Genomic DNA, 19,125 nt, shown 5'->3' with positions numbered 1-19,125 from the left:
ATTTTACAACAAAAACATCATTCACCAAATGCCGGGGGTTGAATACATACGGGGTGAGATTTATTCTTCTCAGCCACAGTTTGATGCATTGAGAACCCAATTGGGGGGTCTTTTGATTTACAAACGTGGTGCACATGAGACAGAAATCCATTCGATAATTCATTGAAAAGTCATGCTTTAAGGGTGGAAAGTGTGCTTAGCAGCAATGGTGAATTATTGCCATTGCCATTGTACGTATCGACCACGCAGACGAGGAAAGTCTTCAATGCAACCATTAATTCTGCATTTTGTGACATCGAGAATGGCTCGACAGATGACTTATTTGACTTTGTGGGGGAGCTTTTAATGCTCAAACCCCATATAAGAATGCATTCCACATAAACTACCCTCCCAAATAGAATAAATCTCACAATAAGTTCCTTTTTGTGTCTATGGGGAGAAATCTTTAAGAAAGAAATCTTTAAGAAAGAAATCTTTCTACACTGCACTGATAAAAATTGTATACGAAAAATACATTATGCATTTGTAAAAAACTTATAACATATTTCTTTAAAAAATTAACTTAATTCATTCCCAAAGTTATTATCGTTTAGGGCGATAATTTCTGATTTTTTTTTATGAAAAAAAAAAACTATTTTCAACAGTGCAATTGTGTAAAGTAGTCCTCAAGAGAAGCACTTAAGAGACATGAAATTGTATCATAAATTCTGAACGGAGAAGTAAAATCCCATTGGGATTAAAAAAGAATCCAGTGCGAGAATAAGAAGCAAACGAAGGAAATTAATTGAAAGATCCCCCCATTTTCTCACACAATACATCCATGGCTGCAAATTCAATTATACGGGGAAGCAAATAGAAAAGGTCTCTGTGTCTTTTGCCATGTCGCTAATTCCCTTAATTTTTGAACGTTTGTTATTTATGTTCACGATTCCCAATGAACCTTCATGGAGGGGATACCAAAAAGAATATAATCTAATATAATGGATTATGTGATATTTCAGGCTTTCCATTTATTCAGGGTAATCACAATCAATTTCCACTCATCTCTTTCTCAGTCCTTGGTATAGAGTCAATCCAAAGAATCTTGCAGCACTACTGCTACCTTTCGCAATCTCCCACTAATATCTTGTTTGGCAATTGTTTGGTGGTTTCGCGATGACCAACACCCGAGTAAAAAAAGTGTGTTCCTGTAACATGATTTCATTAGCGTGGTGTAGCAAAAAAAAAAGGCATTTTAGTGTTATGTTTCCCGAGGATGGGGGGAAAATGTCAAGGTTACTCAGTGATTTCCTCACGCATATTCAGCCTGCCATCCATGTCTTATCGTGGGATTTAAAGTTTCACGGAAGTTTTCGCTTTTGTGCTAATTTGCTTTAAAATTATACTTCTTGGGAATTCTCAGTCATTTAAAAGATTATTCTGAAATATTTATCTCGTATTACATTGTGTGTGAGAATTATTGAGTAATAACAAACACCTAGACAACTTAAATAGTACTGTGTGGCTATCCGAAGCAGGGAGTGTAACAGCTCTTGGAAAAATTGAATAAGGGATTTGTAGATTTAATAACCCAATTCATAATAGTTCAAATTAAAATTATATCCATTCTTCACGTAACACCTTGTTAATTATTCAATTTCCCTTTTTATTAAACAATAAAGTAAATATGATAAAATTTATATTAGCAGCACTAATGCATAAATTTCCGCAATGCTCTTACGTATGAAAGTATTAAATCATGAAATTTTGCCCACTTAAATTTCACGCAATATTGACGATCTCAACGAAAGATGTGACCTTTTGGGCAAATGGGCTTCGCGCAGTATTTTTTTTTCCTTGGGTCAGAATAACCATCAATTTTCATTTCAACGGACGTGTTTGCCCACGGACAGCTTGCAGAGTGTCCAGGAGCACACCCAAGGGAAGTCAGCAGAAACATTTACTTGATTTGCGTGAGAATTTAATGTGTGTGTGTGCCCACCATGAGAAGGAAGTTTTTAGTATTCCTCACGATCCTCAAGCCAGACACAATCATTGCCATGCACGAATGTGCTTTTTGCGGTCAAAGAGCAAGATTGAGAGACATGTGATTCCATGTGATGGTTTCTGCTGAAGTGGAAATTTATTGCCACCGGAAAGGGGGTGTGCGGGATCCGTGGCAAAATGAGGGTAATTGCATTGATTTATTAATCCATCTACGAAGCATCCAATTAAATTTTATGGCAACGGAGTGTCCTCCGTCGAGGGGGTGGTTGGCGACATTGGCAGAAAGGAGGAAGGATGAAAATGACACCGTGCATGAATTTCCCTCCCACCCAATCATATGCTCCACAGCACTTTTCCAGGTGGAACGAAATGGAAATTATATTTTCACAAACACTTTTCCACATTTTCTCATTGCTCCCAACATTTGTACCACAACCACCCCCCAAAAACCCACTATTTAGAACTTCTCTGCGAGATTTCTGTGGCTTCAGTTTTGCAGTTACCGTGTCGTCTCGAAAATAGTTCAAAACTTTACATACAATAAACCTTCGGTGAGCAATCTCGCTCATCCCCACAAAAGGTATGATTTCGATTTTCTGCTTGAAAAATATTTGTGCACTTCTCACGGTAAAATTTCTCTACAGGAGATATTATGTTGTGCACATATTTACCGGAACACAACATTATCTTGCATTCTCAGCTTCTGTATTTGCAAATTCCCGAGTCCGTGAATGTCGCGAAGAATGATTTTGCAGTGTGGAAGAGAGCTTTTAGCTGAGGGTGTGTTTTGTGAACTTTCGACAAAGAAAAAAATTGATGGATTTTTAATACACCAACCTTGCAAAAAAAAACTCAAACGGATGCATAAATATTGAAATACTAACTTGAGTTATAATGTTGATTTTTCGTACATACAGGGGAGTGTACTATGTAGGTGGATACCTACATAGAAGATTACGAAAATGATACAATAACAAAAATTCTTTTAAAGTTTGAGTGAACATGGCGTGACTTTTTGGGGGAAAATTTATAACTTAACATCACGTACGAAATAGGGGAAAAATTAAATTCTTCTTCACATGTAAATCCTCTCAATGTTTCCCTTTCCGAAATACACGACAGGATAGAGGATTATACAATAAGAACAGCAAAAGGTGAGTTAACTTACCTTGTAAATGCCATCGACGAGCTTTATCACCTCCTCCGTTTCCATCGTATGGCAGTTGATTAAAGCACTATAGTATTCCTCGCTTCCTGGAATCCTCTGAACAATAGCGCACCCACCCTAGAGACACTGCCGCATTGTCCTGCTGCCAAGTTCTCCAGAAAAGTTTTGGTGTGAATGAGTGGCCCCACAGTAGTATGTTCTCGGATGTATAAATTTCAATGAATCACTGCCACTTTCGAAGATCTCCCGCGGAGTTTAGTCCTCTCACGCTGCTCCTGATTGCTCTGCAAAAAGAAAGTGGAAGGGGAGAAATGTATAAGTTTTGTGTGAAAAGAAACTTTGGCAACTTTAAAACTTCACACAAAACATCAACGCGGTTCGACAGCATGGAAATGATGTGCCATCCCGTAATGAGATTTATTCATGTGGCGAAATAATCAAGTTATTAAGTAATGTCTTTTGCGAAAAGGGAGTGAAAGGGAGAGATGTTTGGTGCAGAAGAAAGCACCTGAATAGCTGTGCAAGAGGTGGAAAAAGTGTTGAGTTGGTATTCAAGTCGAGTTGAGGGTGGTGCTGGAGGGACGCTTATTGAATTTGAAATGATGGTACCTATACATATAATACGAAAAATACCAAAGTTAAAGTGTCTGGCCAGGCGTTACACGATAAATTTACCATTTATTTACAGTTCCGTGGTCGCGATATTGGACCCAAATTGACTGTCCGCGATTCTATGCAAGGCCACCATCCCTCCGAGACATTGGCTCAGGTTGGACGTGCTGAAATTGCCAAAACCATACCACCCACTTTCCCATGAAATGGGAGCATTAATTTAATGACTAAAGCTCTGTGGAGTGCTCGACATTCCTCATGGGATACCGTCATCCATGCGCCAAGTGCGTGCCCTAGAGGGCCTCTGACATAATTCAGGAAACAGGAAAGTAAATCACGTAATTTAATGAGCTTCCGTATCAATGAACAAATATTTTACTCCCATCGAAAATAAGTACCTAACTTACATTATTATTGACTGTTAATCTTTTAGTATGGAGCCCCTCCCAAGCATATTATAGGAAGGTGACTTTAATATGTCAGTAAGTATCTACTACGTATTACATTTAAATATTTGCATAAAACCTTTACACGATTTTAGGAATTCCTGCAATACAAGTTTCGATTTTGAAAGAAATTTCTTATAAAAACTTTATGTATTAAAATAAAATCTTGATAATTTTTTTCTCAAAAAACTCACATTTTAGAATTTTATCTCCACGTGACTTAATGTTGCTGAAAATGAAAAAAAAACTACGCTGGGATTTAAAATTTGCCATTCCGCAGCATTTATATTGTTTTGTTGTAGATTTTTTTCCTCCCAAACAAACCATTCCAGTTGGTGTTTGTCTGGTGCAGAATTTATGGCGCTCCAGCCAAATGAATTTGATTGTAATCAAGAGATTTGGTTGCTCAGAAGGTCATTCAATTAATTATAGTGGATGATGTTTGCAGGCAAATTAATTATATTTTGATGGATGTTAAATGGAATTCCATATCATGTCGATTTTAATTTCTAGCAGTATAGCTTGAATTGAATTTTCAATTAATTGGAGTTGAGAAAAGTCGTTAAAAGTTTACACAATGCAAAAGTTTTACAGATGGATCAAGTGGTGGCTCTCTGGGGGTTGCGAGTTTCAATTTATGGCAACTCATCGTACAGACAAGTGATTGTGGTAGTTTGCGATATAATTAATGCACCACTAGTGCAAATTACTCTTAACCTCTATCCTAATTTATCTCACGATATAATCATTCATTCGGTTTCCTAATAAGCTCATTTTTGTTTGGAAAGCAAACATTTAAAGTGAAGATTTTAACTGCAAACTAAATTTTCTTCCATTTTTCGTCAAGTCATACATAAGTCCTTCTCGTCCTGGCAATTTCCAAGAGTCGCACAAGGAGTGGCAAAGCTAAAAAGGCCTCGGTTGATGGGAAGATTGGCTGTGGGAGGACAGAGACCTCCCACATTTAATATAGTTTACCTTCCCGACGAGGTAAATCCCGTAAATGGGAAGATTATATTTTTTGCTGACGGAAAATCATCATAGAATCTATCTTCGATTCCTCTTCTTCCGCTTCTTTATCATCCTTCGCGAAGGAGTGTTGTGTCCCCCTGATGATGTGTCTCGTGTGTTAAATTGAATTTCGTCTAGTATGAAAGGAGTTTATTCAGGCCAGTATGAAAGATGATCCTCTATCGCAGAACAATTTTAACCCATTCCATCTTGTAGAGGATCAAAAAACATTGAAGAATCGCGAGAGAAACTCCCCAAAATCCACTGGGATCACATCGAAAAGTGCAAATAAAAATTGCAAAAAAATTCAAATATTGCGACGCCATTTGACATTTTTATCCCTATAAAAAATGTTTCAAAACTTTTTTGTAGACTTGTCGCTCATTTTCCGTGGAGTTTTTTTCTAATCAAAATAAATGTTTATTATTTCGTTTCTGGAGTGATTTCTACATCTGAATCTGTGAAATCTTCTGCTCCTTGTAAGTCTGTGCATCTAATGATACTCTCAAAGCACTGAGAAAACAAACTCTTTGGGAGTTTATTGCTGTGAATGCTGTGATGTCTTTCTTGACATTGCAGCCTTCTCGAGAGCGGATGCAACAAGGAGGAGGGCATAGAATCTCTGTTCACTGACCATTGATTCAATTTCAATGCTTCGGAGCAAATCTTTCGCTTCCGGAAGTCCCAATTTCTCCAGTAATACCTCATGGGCATTCTGCAGAAAAGAACTCTGAGGGGCAAAATGAGAGTTGGGAATCACTTTTGTCAGCTCCAGGAAGTCATTGCTCTTGGGGAAGATGTATGGGAAGACGGTGATGAAGATTTTGTGGACTTGCTCAGTGTTCCAATCCGTCCAATACGCGGAAGAAGACTTTCAGGAGGAATCCCAGAATAGCTTTGAGAGCAGTCCTGCGACTCTCAGAAATGTCTTCCGTGTTGGTCATGATTTGCTTGATGACTCCGTCGAATGTTTCCGGATACTGACTACTATATTGATTTCTACATCTGAATCAGGTATATTGCGCTGGATGGGATTCCACTCCGTAAGATTTGCATACTTAAATTCTCACTGCCAAAGAGGCTCAAAAAAATGTAAAAAGATTTGTTTTGATTTGCAAGGAGCTGGTTCTATCAACCTCCCTCAGCTTCATTTCGCTGTGGATCACCTGATTCAGATGTAGAAATCATTCCAGAAACGAAAAAATAAACATTTATTTTGACTAGAAAAAAACTCCACGGAAAATGAGCGACAAGTCTACAAAAAAGTTTTGAAACATTTTTTATAGTGATAAAAACGTAAAATGGCGTCGCAATATTTGATTTTTTTTACAATTTTTATTTGCACTTTTCGATGTGATCCCAGTGGATTTTGGGGAGTTTCTCTCGCGATTCTTCAATGTTTTTTGATCCTCTACAAGATGGAATGGGTTAAAATTGTTCTGCGATAGAGGATCATCTTTCATACTGGCCTGAATAAACTCCTTTTCTATTCAATTCACAATCTTCTCTTTGCAAAATCTTTCGTTTTTTTGTACCTTCTTCTAGCTTTGGCTCTTTGCCCATTGTACCTCAATCGTAAAGTAGAACGTATTGTCTATATTGCAACCAATTGAAATTCAATTACGCTGTTTGTTTTATGATTGATTTTCCATGCGATTCAATGAGGCAGATGATGCCATTCTCTTTTAGATAAATCTAAAATGTCATTGAATATTTTTTAATCAATCAATTCAATTGCGTCTTGGCTAATGTAAGAAAATGTGTGTTCTAACGGCTCTCTAAAGTCAGCCACAAGAGTTATAGCATGGAAACCTTTAAGAAAGATCCTTTAAGATTTCGTTAAATAAGATTAGAATTTGAATAATGACACAATCAGAGTATAATAATGTTACACGTTGAGTTAATTCAAGTATTATCACTTGTTCATTTCAATTTTACCCAAACACAAAATAATAATTTTCATCAAGTCAGCTCAACAGTCATTGATAAATGAATAAACATTGTGCTTTCAATATTAGATTTCTTTGAAGCTAGCGCGTGAATGCCAAGGTATTTTGCAAGAAATTTCACACTACGGTGGCAAAATATAAATGTCTATTGTATGTATCGAGAAAATTAATTGCAAGACGTTGCATTGAATCCTTTGACGATGGAAATGGTGCTTATGTTGGAAGAAAATCTCACTTGTTGAGGAAAGAAAATGTGAGTGATCAATCAATTAGTTTCAGGTGATATCTCCGTATTGTTGATGGAATTTGTGTCGGAGTCGCTGAACGAATCACTGGAGCATTTTATTGGTAACCACAATGATCAGCAGTGACAATTAAAATGTTGCTCTTTCTCAAACCACATTTCACTCGCACGAAGTGATATTCATTGTGATTAATCTGTTTTATTCGCCACAACAATGCGGGCTCTGGAAGATCGATTGAGCTGAGGCAAAGATTGTTATGAAAGAAATGTATCCAATTTGCACCTGTTGCATGAAAATGGTCGGCAAGCTAAGATAAGTTAGTCACCGAATACACCCAATTAATTAAATCGGAGATTTTTATTTTCACCCAGAGCTCATAATAGCTAGAGGCAGGAGAAGATTCAATTTTGCGTGTATATAATGTGCTATTTTATGGTCCTCCATAAACAAGTGATTTGGTAAGTCATCCGCGAAAGTGACCAACTCCCAGCCATATGGTAGTTAACAGCACGCAGATCATTGGGTACAATTTTCAGGTAGAAGTGCGCGTCTAAACAGAGGAAAGCACCCGGAAAAAGTGTGTCAAAAGAAATTGACAAATTGTTCATGCAATGTCCAGCTATAAACTATTACATTTTTCGTGGTTAAAAATATATAAAATAGCGAAAAATCGCTGGCAATTTATCGCCATGTTAAATGCCTCTCTTTTGGTGCAACACATTAAATATCTTAATTGAGTTTAAAAGCATTTTAGATTCAATTGTGCGATTAGGCATCCCAAAAACCCCGTGTCGGGGACAACAGACAACGCTTTTGTCAGCGACAATTTGCAATTAAATATTTGACGGTGGTTTGTGGAGAGTGATTTCGCAATGTATATAATCCAATGTGGATACAACAGCAGCATTTCATTGAAATGTGGTCCATTTGGTGCCCCAGGAATTTGCAGCTACTGAGCTGCCGTGGCTTACGACATGACCACAAACAAGGAGAGGGAATTGTATGTGCAAGAAGAATTTATGATTATGGTGCAATCTCATGTTGGAATATGCGATTTACACAGATGAGTGAGAGTGAGTCCGATTTTGTGGAGAATTTTGCACTGAATGTCCCCGCATGCACAAAGAGGCGCATTTTCCTACCACATTGCTCTCTTGGTATGCAGAGGCCAGAGCTGTGGGCAGATGAGGCTATGTCCCCCCTATATAAGGGGGCGAAAACTCTTGCAAGAAACTTCCGCTGTGCGCGATCAATTGCACGGAAGAAAGGAAAGTGGACTGTCAAACAGGTTCAATGGTCGGCTTAATAAACATGATTTTACTCTCAATAACATGCATTTTGCAGGTGTTTGCAAATTAGAGAATGATTACAAATTAGGAGATACGATACATTTTAAATTTATTGATCAAAAATAAATTATACCACGTGAGAAAATATATTAGTTTCCTTCTTGTATAGGAAATAAATTTATGTCTTCCAATAATTCTAGAAAATTTAAAAGAAGCTAAATAAAATTTATTATGACGAAACTTAAAATCTGTATCACAATATTGCAGAATTAATCGCTATGAAAAACTGCAGAAAACTCCAGAAAATATTGCTTTATTTAAATTAGTCGGCCCACTTCTAACAATGTCTTATGAAAAGTCGTTTCCTAGTCTTTTGACACACTCTGCTAAAGATTTTTTTTTACATTAAAATAATAACAGCTTCAAAATAAAGCGCTTAGCATTGCAACTCTATGCATCTTATGTGTAGAAAATAATGTAAATTATATGGCAAGAGTGGAAGAGAAATGATAGTAAAAGGAACAAATGTATTTTCTTACGTAGGTAATAGATAGAATGGTAATATGTACAATCGAATAAATAATGGATGCAAGGATGTAGAGTTCCTCTCAAAACTTGGCAACTTAAGAAGCTCCCCCGATATAAAAGCTCTCAACATTGGGCTATGCCAAAGCATTACACTTGATGTGAGCATAAGTTCTGGAGCAGAGCTAATGTATGCCTATACACTGGCATTTAGGTGCAATTAACCACAAACCACTACTATTGCACAGTAATTTATGATACTAGTCGACCTATAACCGTATCTGGGAGTCCAGCATTATAATGTGACGCCAAACACTCCACAAGCTCTGGGAGAGCCAAGGTATATTGTCCCAATGCATGTTAGGATTGCTCCGAATGCCACAGAAAAGGTAAATATTTATACTTGGTCTGGTGCAGAATAACAAACTGGCAATCCCATGCAGCACCCAGTGACGGAGTGTTTACGGCTAGAAAATAAGTGGTAGCCAAGAGTTTCGTGTGAATGTTGGATTTCTTGCACGAGAGAGTGAATGAAGCTGATGGGAGGATCACACTGTGTGAGTCATGCTCTGGAAATTAATACCTAAATACCCCTCACCTTAATTGCTATCCCGTGATGTGTGCGAGAGGAAAAATTCGCAGTTGTTTCGTGAAAAGTCCATACAACAGATGAATATTTGACACACCTGATGAACTCCAAAAGACGACACGATTGCCTCTATACATATACTCAATCTGAGCAATTAGAAGACAATCTTCTCGACAGTTGGAGTCACGAAGCCCATTAAAGAAATCAATCTTGAATCCAATGCAAGATCTCTGTGAGCAATATTTGCCAATTGAATGGTCGGATCAGAGAGGCACAAAAAGAAAACGCACAAAAAAACACGATAATCCGGAACTCTGGGTTTTATGCTATATGGGAGGAAAAAGTAAAGGTGAGAAATAATTTGTGTTCTTAATTATCCAAGAGCCTGAGGCAAGAAAGATTCAAAAATACGATAATCAATCGCGCCGGGATTTTATCTCGTTAAAATTGACGACACTAATTCTTATGGTGCAATTAATTTTTTTTATATCAGGTCATCATGGGACTATTCCCGCGGAAATAACCATTGCGTGGATATTTTTTCCTTTCAGTTTTATACCTATTACTCATGAATCTTCATCCAAAACTCAAACTATAATTTATACGCAAATCTTCAGTAGATGATTTTGATTAATCATTAAAAAATATTTTTTAAGCAAATTGAAGATTGGCACAAATTATGAATCATAACTTTGTATTTTTGTAATTTCATTCAGAAGGAGGTGATAATAGAACTAATGTACATACTTTATGTAGCAAAACAATTTATCCTAAATGACGAAGCAAAATATTATTGAAAACTGTTATATTTCTCCGCACTATCATTTTTCATCTCATCACAAAAAGTTAATATCATTGGACTCAATATTAAGTGAGTTTATTTGCAAAAAAACATCGTTCTTGAATTTGCAAAGATTAATGGATACAAAATGTATGTTATTATGTTTATAGCAATAATATTGCACTTAATTTCCATATGAATGAATATTTTAACATTAAATCGCCCTCCAGTGCTCCCGCTGCATTCTATCTGATACTTTTATTGACTTTACATTAATTTTCTCTATCAAGTTATTATATACGATATTTTACGATTTTACAACTGCCAATATTATGCACAATCATTTTTTACCTCACACACAGCTCACCCTGCACGCTGACATCGTTCTTGAGCATCAGAGTTGAAACAGGGTCAATTTGTAAGATGAAAGATGGTGTCACTTTTCAATTACTTAGCCTTTTATGAAGATACTGACCTTGACTTTTCGATGAGTTTCTTTTAAATTCTCTTTTTTTTAATTGAACAGGTTTTGAGTGATTCTTATTGTTTGTTTTAAGCACTTTTCACTTTTATTGCGCTACTCTTGTGCTGGTAATTCGCATAAATGGATTTTATTGTTAAACATCTTGTAAGTTTTTTTTTGAGTACCTACTAATACGAAAAAACCGAATAAATATGCAGGAAATTGTTGTGTCCTGAGTGGGGGGCCTGAGGCATATCCACCAAAAAGGCACATTTCATTCACACAGTTAATGTGCAGGTGTTATTTGGCGAGTGTCTGCGTGCAAAGTAACATAGAGGAGAATGAGATAATTCATTCTTGTAAAGTCAGCTGCCAAGTGATTTTGTTATTAAAAGTACAAGGACATCCTTCAGCCAACTCACAACTAATAATTCATTTTGCAGCGTGTAGTTTGGTGTACAAAACTAAAGTGAGCAGGAGGGAAGACAAATGGTGCTCACGATGGTATGAAATTCTGGGTTCTTCGAGGTGGCTATTGAATTGCTCGGAATTATTGATCAGACGGCACTACATTGGTGTGTTATTGATACTATGCCCTACTTTTGAGTGCATAAAACTCACAAACATGGCTATTTTGTAATGCTGTTTGTCTCCAAATAGTCAGCCACATCTTACCTTACCCCCAATCCAATAAATTCTCTTCGGCACTTGCGTGTTAGACTGGACATTTTTTTCTCACCACCGAAAGTGGAAACTTGCCACATTTTTTCACTCCCAACCACGCATTCACACAGTTTCCAAGTCGAAGTTTATATATCCTCTCATTTGGGACCTTCTCACGACTCTTGCGTGGCAAATCTCGTGAATTTATCGCGAAAGTTGCCAATTCAACATCAGCATCCCAGATTGATTTTTCCAGCACATCACTTCATATGGAAAGATTGTAATGCGATAATCGTGATTTTGTACTCGATGAAACCTACACGCAGTCTTTGCCCCTAATTTTCCTTTCAAACTTTTTGAGCGCTAAAACTAAAGGGCTACACATTGAGATTATTTAGATACCCAATTGATTTTGCTATGAAACTTTATTCCCTAAAAGTTTTTGGGGTTTTCAATAACGAAGCATAAGCTGAGTTTGAATATTTTATGAGAGCATAAAAATTCTTTGACAAATTTTACAGCGAAAAATACAAATTAATGCGCTTGAGGTCTTCCGATCGAACAAATAAAACAAGTAAGGAACTTTTCCAGAGTTTTTTAACTTTAATACAATTACCTACTTAAGAGCAATGCCCCTTGACTTACACAGCTAATATGAATGTTTATGTAGGAAAATGAAACTTCTCTCGATGGGACTTTCATTCGGCATCGTGCCAAGTTGTTGCCTTGTCTGCAAAAAGTTTTGGTGACAATAACTTCATACACATCAACCATCGAAGGGTGAGGAGAGAAAACATTTGCAATGTTGAAGATATGTCTGTGTGACAGTGAAAGTTTCATAGAGATATGTTCGCCAACACAAAAGAAATCCCCCAATGAATTTAGTGTCATCTCAAAAATCGTCTTCATCTCACGCGACGGTCTTACACAGCAAAGAATGGGAAAGTTAATGCCCTCAATGGACACTTTGCGGCATTTGTATACACTGTACATTTCATCGGGGCACATTCAATGTTTTGGCATAGAAAATCCATTAAAATCCCATTCTGCTGATTACAATTATCGCTCACTCGCACTCAAGCATACAAATGAGCCATCAATTGAAATTCCACTTTTGTCTGGCGCGGGCCAAGGAGCTCATAGAGGGCAAAATATCCCCCCAAGTTAATTTATATGTAATGTTGGAATTCCATCTACTTCTCACGTATTGAATTTTTTTTTAAATCATCTTCTAGCTCTTTTGTGTACTTTGCATTTCTTACTCTTTGCAAGATTGTGGCGTAGAAGCGAAAAGATGACAATGTTATTCAATGACTATGGTAAAATATTTGTATTTTTTGTGTCGGCGGCAACACTGTCCTCTATAACATGCAAAAATGTAAATGCTATATGTGACACAAGATGGTAATTCATGTGCAAATTGAAGAAATATTGTATCCAAGTGTGCTACTTACATTTATAAAGAAAATTTTGTGGCATAAAAGGATAACAATCATCATAACTTTCGCGTGATCAAGTTCAATTTTCTAAAAGATTCGCAGAATAAGAGACAATAAAAACTTTTTATTGATTTCAAATTAATTCAGGCATTCATTTATTTCAATTTTGAGGCGTCAGACCTGCCGTTTAATTAATTAAATTGAACACACTAAATTACACCGAATTAGGTATATTCGCGTGTACCACACGCGCCACATTAAATTCGTATTTTCTTGTACCCCAATTAGAATAACAAAATCGTAAATTTATCATGTGAATTATAAGTTGATGAAATTTAAATTGAAATGCAGTGATTTTACTATTCATCAATTTTGTGCTCATTAATTTATTTCATTTTAGTGGTCTCCGAAATGTTGACATAATTCGTATACATAACTCGAAAAGAGAAGCATAAAACTGAATTTCAATTAAATATTGTAAACTATATATAGCGAGGAATCATTTTGCAAAAATAAACATGGGGCTACTGACCCAACTGAATTTATGTTGATTTATGCATTGTTTGCTGGAAAATTACAATGAATGCCATATATTTCCTCGCCAATTTTTGTGAAAATTTGGGCTTTCTGGAGCTGTCTGCTTTATTACTTATGCGACACATCAGCAATTTGGGTTAAATCCTGAAGGATTTTCACTCAGAGAAATTTATGCCAATCTGGTGCCATCCATTAGCACAAGGGTCTTCATGTTCCTCATCCTTGCTTGTGTTTGCATTCCTAATTGGGTGCCTCGGTATAGTTTTGTACCCCAGCCCAAGAGTTCGCGTAGAATGTCTCCAATTAGCAACACCCGGAGATCCTTGTCGCGCTCTTCATTTGCTCTTATTAAATTTCACCCAGAGACTCTAATCTATGGCGAAAATCCTACTCTATTATTATATCCAATTACAAACTCCTCAGCCATTCGCAATTGAGTGAATCGTCGTTCGGGATATCGTGCTGTGATAGCCATGTCTACTCACAAAATTGCGAGACTACATACAGCGGGGTGTGAACCCATAAAAGTGAAAACCAACTCCCAACAATTGCATGGAGCTTTCTCATAAACTCCCGTCCAGCATCCCCAAAAATTGTATCACGCAAAATGAGGAAAATAATTCGCATATAAAACGCTTTGTTATGTATGTGGAATGTAAATGCATGCGCTTTTCACGTTCAAATAATTCAGTATGTGGGTATTTTATGCTGTGGCAATAAAAATGCTGATATGATACTCATTGGGTTTCAATTAACTTGCAAAACTGTTGCAAAGCTGCGGGGGAAAAACAATTTATTCTACTTGATGCTGCATAAAAAAATATCCAATTTAACCCATCAATTCATATTGTAAATTTTCAATTGAAATTCAATATCACGATGACACTCGAGAGGTTAACTCTCTATTTATGCCATTAACTGCAGAGTGTTTGCTATGTCATGCATGCTGTTGAGATTGGATGCCACAGTATATTAAATTTAATCATTCAACGAGAGCGAAAACTTTATCACGATTTTTTTCTCTTTAATTAATCTGCGAGTGAGGTGAGGAATTGCATTAAGAAGAGTGTCTGATTGAATCACCATATGAGAGATGCACTTGAGTTATTGAGTTGCTTAAATGGCCATCGCATTGACTTCGCTAATGAAGAAAAATGTCATAAACTATCATAAAAAATGGCAGCAAGGAAGACTGTTTTGCCTCATTAACATTTTTGCAAAACGGGATTCTGAAGAAGTTATGCAACAAAAATCATTAAAACATCATATAACATCATTTATTAAAATTCTCCCGTAACAATGTAAAGGTTTCTTGTGTTTTAGAATTCTTTTTATATAATTATTTTACAGGTAATGAAGACAATTAAATGAGCAAATCAATTGTGGTGCTCAACATACTTGTAAGCCATTTAACTCTTTCACTTATTTTTCTAAAATATTTCACCCCCTTTAACCTAATTAAACTGATGGGAAAAAAAAAGCTAAAACTTTGAATATATTATAGGTATGCATTTAAGCTTTCAATCTCAAAGACATTTCAAATTAATTATTACCTCTTGCCATTGCTTGCCACAAACCTTTAAAAAAATATAGGTATGTAGGTACAGTTTATATTGAATTTAATTGAAACGTTTCAAAGAATAAGGGAGATAATATCAAGTGTAATGGAAAAAAGTACATATCCATAATTTCCAATACCCTTCAAATGCTGCAATAATTTTGAGCAATTTTAAGCCACTGAAAGTAAAAGAGTGTGCTGTAGGAGGCAAAAACGATCACTTACATTTCGTGCAAGAGTGTGAGAGAGGCCAAGAATGCCGTCTGTCGGGTGATGCAATGACTGGGCGCACCTGTAAAAGAATAACATCATTGTACGTGGAGTTTTACACTTCGTCTTTTGCTCCAACAAACATGGTAAATTCCCCCCCGTGACATGACTTTTCTCTATTCGATACGATATGAAAACCAGTTAGCGGAAAGCAAATTTATTTCCTATAGAGAAAAAAAGGAAAAATCCCCATGAGATTGGCAAAGGAGATTAAACCTCTCTATGGTGGCTCTTTTTCAACGCAAAGAATCTCTTCTTGGTGTTTGCCACCATCGTATGTAACTTCTTTTGGTCTCCACACCACTCGATATGGAATGCCAATAGAAGGTAAAATGTGCTGCTCACCAAGCAATTGGCCGATTGGTGTCACACATTTCTCGGCATGGTGTCTCCATTGAAAATCTCAATGGCTTTTGACCAGAGGAATTTGTAAAGAGGCCGGAACGGTGCAGGGCGAGGACCGTGGAATGTCTTTTTGCCACCCATCCTCAACGCCAATTAAGAGATTTGTTTGGTGACTTTTTCCCACAAAAAATTACCCACTTATAAAGTTCATTCACAGACCAAAAAAAAAGTCATAAAACTTTGTCAAGTGGATTCCTCACGTCTTCATGACAAAAAAAAAAGCTTTTGGTCAAGGAGAGAGTTGAGGTGTGCAGTGCATTTGAATGCGAATTTCATGTGGATGAGATCAAATTTTGAGATGAATTTTAAATGATGAATATTTTGTGACTATTGCACGGTCTGATGGGCATGTCTTCAGGTTATATAGAAGAAGACACTACGATGGTGATTTCCATCCTCCCCCTCAAATTGTGTAATGAATTTTGTGTTGCGTGGAAAATATGAATTAATTTGACACGAAGGAATTACACACACAAACCATATTGAATGGTAGAGAGTGAAGAAATTAGGGAGAGACTCATCAGACCTCAAAGTACTAAACCGCAGAAATGTGCATAAGGCAGGGAAAAATTGTATTTATTAAAACAAATAATTATGCAATTGCTTAATAAGAAGAAACACTCAACCGCCACTGCAGCAACTGTTTTATATAGAAAAGAATTTCTTACACGAGGGATACAGACTGTGACAAAAATATTTCAGCCAGTATAGCGGAAATTAATGGAATTGATAATATGTATATGGAAGATTTAATGTGAAATATTAGATCATCTTAAAATTGCAAAAAAATATATTTTCTTAATGGTACCTAATAACATAAATAAGATTCATAAAATTCACAGATGCTATAGAACGTTGAGCTTCCGTGAATTTGTTCTGAAGCATAGATTGTTGTATGTGTTTCATTTACTGCTGCTTTTTTGTATAAATTTTTAATCATTTTCAATTTAAAAGTCAGAATTAATTTAATTAATTAAATAAAAATTGACTGTTAAATATTTTAATAGACATAACTGATAAAAATTTTAAATTGTAAAAATTGCATTCTGGCATTAAAAACCTTCAAAATAAATCTTGCTCTATATTGATAAAATCTCGTAATAGTTTATGTGCAAACATTAAAACTTTTATTGGATAATTTACGAGGTAAAATGAAATACATTAAAATGACGTGCTGCATGGATTTTATAATTTTTGTGCTTCTCTTTAAACTCATTTTAGAAACTTCAATTTATAAGTTCTATTTGCGTTGAATTAGAAATTTATAAAATAAGTGAGTAAAAAAAAGAAAGGCTTGGAGGACAAGCCCAGCAATGGGACATTACGTGAAAATATTTGTCCCAGATTTTTGTAATAAAAGATATTCAGAAAAAAATGCCTTAAAAAGGCCCGTCATCTTCGCAAATGACCAGTGAATACCGAGTAGGATGAAGAGGAACAATTGGAGCTAATTTTCATGGAGGAAAACACTCCAATACGCCGTTAGTAGGTTAAATGGCGGGAACAAACTTGCAAGACAATCCCATATTTATTGAATTTCTTCTGCCGTCTCGTTTTTTTCCCCGCACAAATGCCCGTTAAATGCCATTGAGAGACTTCGCGCCATTTGTACGAGAGTCTGTGCCCGACTAGCCTAGCTATGTGTGTATGTACATTGTACAACCTTTCATAAAATAAATCGAGAAAATACACCGAGATAAGGTAGTCGGTCAGGTGGTGGGGAAGACTCGTATTGAATGTAGGAAATTTCAATTAACAAAATTGTCACGTTCACCACCCAAAAAAAAACCCAGCGAAATAGTCCACTTCATCAAGACAAAACACCTCCAAGGTGTTTTTCTCAACAAATCGTTCATAATAATTGTGGACCTGCATTGAGTGGTCTATGGGATAGAGAAGAAAAGCACCTCAATCATTCTCACTTTCGGAATTAATTGCATAAAATCCTACAATAAAATCGAAATGAGAAATTACGCAAATTAACCCCATTTCCATTTTAATCACTAATCTCACAAACTCCTTCGCTTTGGAGTTTAATAGCTTGGTCTAGCAAAAAAAAATAACCATTTCGTTTGCGTCATGTATAGAGAAATAATGAGATGTTTGAGGAATTTTGATATCTTGGAGCAACTTTAGCTCTAAACACCAAACTTTTGCCTTCTACACCACCACACCCTTGCACCTCATCTCAGGTGTGATTTAGAGATAAAGTTCAAACAAGAAGAATGGTGTTAAATTGTGTATTTAGATTCGGTGCTTTGAAACGAAAAGAAAAAAACGAGCTACCAAACAAAATCTCAAGAATAATAAAATAATTTTATTGGAAAGAAACTTTTTCATGAATGATCTTCATAACCCTCCGCATGCTCTTCTGTCGAAACGTACGGAGGTACCACACGTATGTTTGTAAGTATACACTAGTAAGAAACGCCAAAAATGCTAAAAACTTTTCAAGCTCTTACTGGTGGAGCTTAGCGTATAAGCACTTTCTCTTCATCTTATTTTATGTGTACAATGTGGTTTGTACACGTCGCCAAAGCTGTACAATGTGAAGGGATTTCTCTGCATTTTGTTTGGCAAAATAAAAGGTAGTGAATGTGCATGAAGTATTTCTAAACAAATGCGCAAATATGCAGAAGATGCTCAAGTGCTTCTGAAAATGATTTACATTGGATGTTGGCTTAAGAATTCCCAAGCTGCTTTGCACCAAAGTTTCAAGAAATTGTTTTCCTTTTCCCACATTATTAGGCAAAGGGATTTTCTCAGAGTGGTACAAGAGCTCTTTCCCATTCCTTGGTCGATGATTACTCGATACGCATACTTGACCTGAAATTAATAACATACTCCTGAGAGCTCTCACATTGTATAGCAATGTATTAAGAAATATTTCATTAATCCACCCACTCGGTTGTTATCAAGTCAGCAACCAATTAATTAGAAAAATTTCTATTTTATTAATGTGATTTTAAATTCCTCGTGTGTTTTAGATTTAAATAATTAATCGATCTAACGTCTCTGTCGCTCCACCCCCGTTATATTAATTAATTTTCTCGTTGTTTTGCACAAGATGACCCAATAAATCAATCAGTGTTGAATTCTTTGCCATATAATTATAATAAATGGAACAAATATTGAATTAAATGTGGAAAAGAAACTTTACGAAAATAAAAATAAACAAATACAAAAAAA

General features: G+C 36.1%; 1 protein-coding gene across 4 annotated transcripts in view; it reads right to left on the bottom strand.

Annotated features, from left to right (window-relative positions):
* The window catches only part of LOC129797396 (uncharacterized), a 54,289-nt gene that overhangs the window by 18,441 nt on the left and 16,723 nt on the right, over window positions 1–19,125 (bottom strand). For 3 of the 4 annotated variants that reach the window (XM_055839890.1, XM_055839887.1, XM_055839888.1), the window contains exons 2-3: window positions 15,487–15,553; window positions 3,155–3,438 (exon numbers count right to left, since the gene is read on the bottom strand). In XM_055839890.1, the coding sequence (XP_055695865.1) occupies window positions 3,155–3,199 (45 nt within the window). In that variant the 5' untranslated portion in view covers window positions 3,200–3,438; window positions 15,487–15,553. The remainder of the gene's footprint in view (window positions 1–3,154; window positions 3,439–15,486; window positions 15,554–19,125) is intronic. The other variant, XM_055839889.1, reaches the window with a different exon arrangement.

This window comes from Lutzomyia longipalpis, chromosome 1, assembly GCF_024334085.1.
Source record: "Lutzomyia longipalpis isolate SR_M1_2022 chromosome 1, ASM2433408v1".
Taxonomy (NCBI): domain Eukaryota; kingdom Metazoa; phylum Arthropoda; class Insecta; order Diptera; family Psychodidae; genus Lutzomyia; species Lutzomyia longipalpis.
The sequence above is the reverse complement of the archived record's forward strand: the minus strand, read 5'-3'. Positions and strand labels throughout refer to the sequence as shown.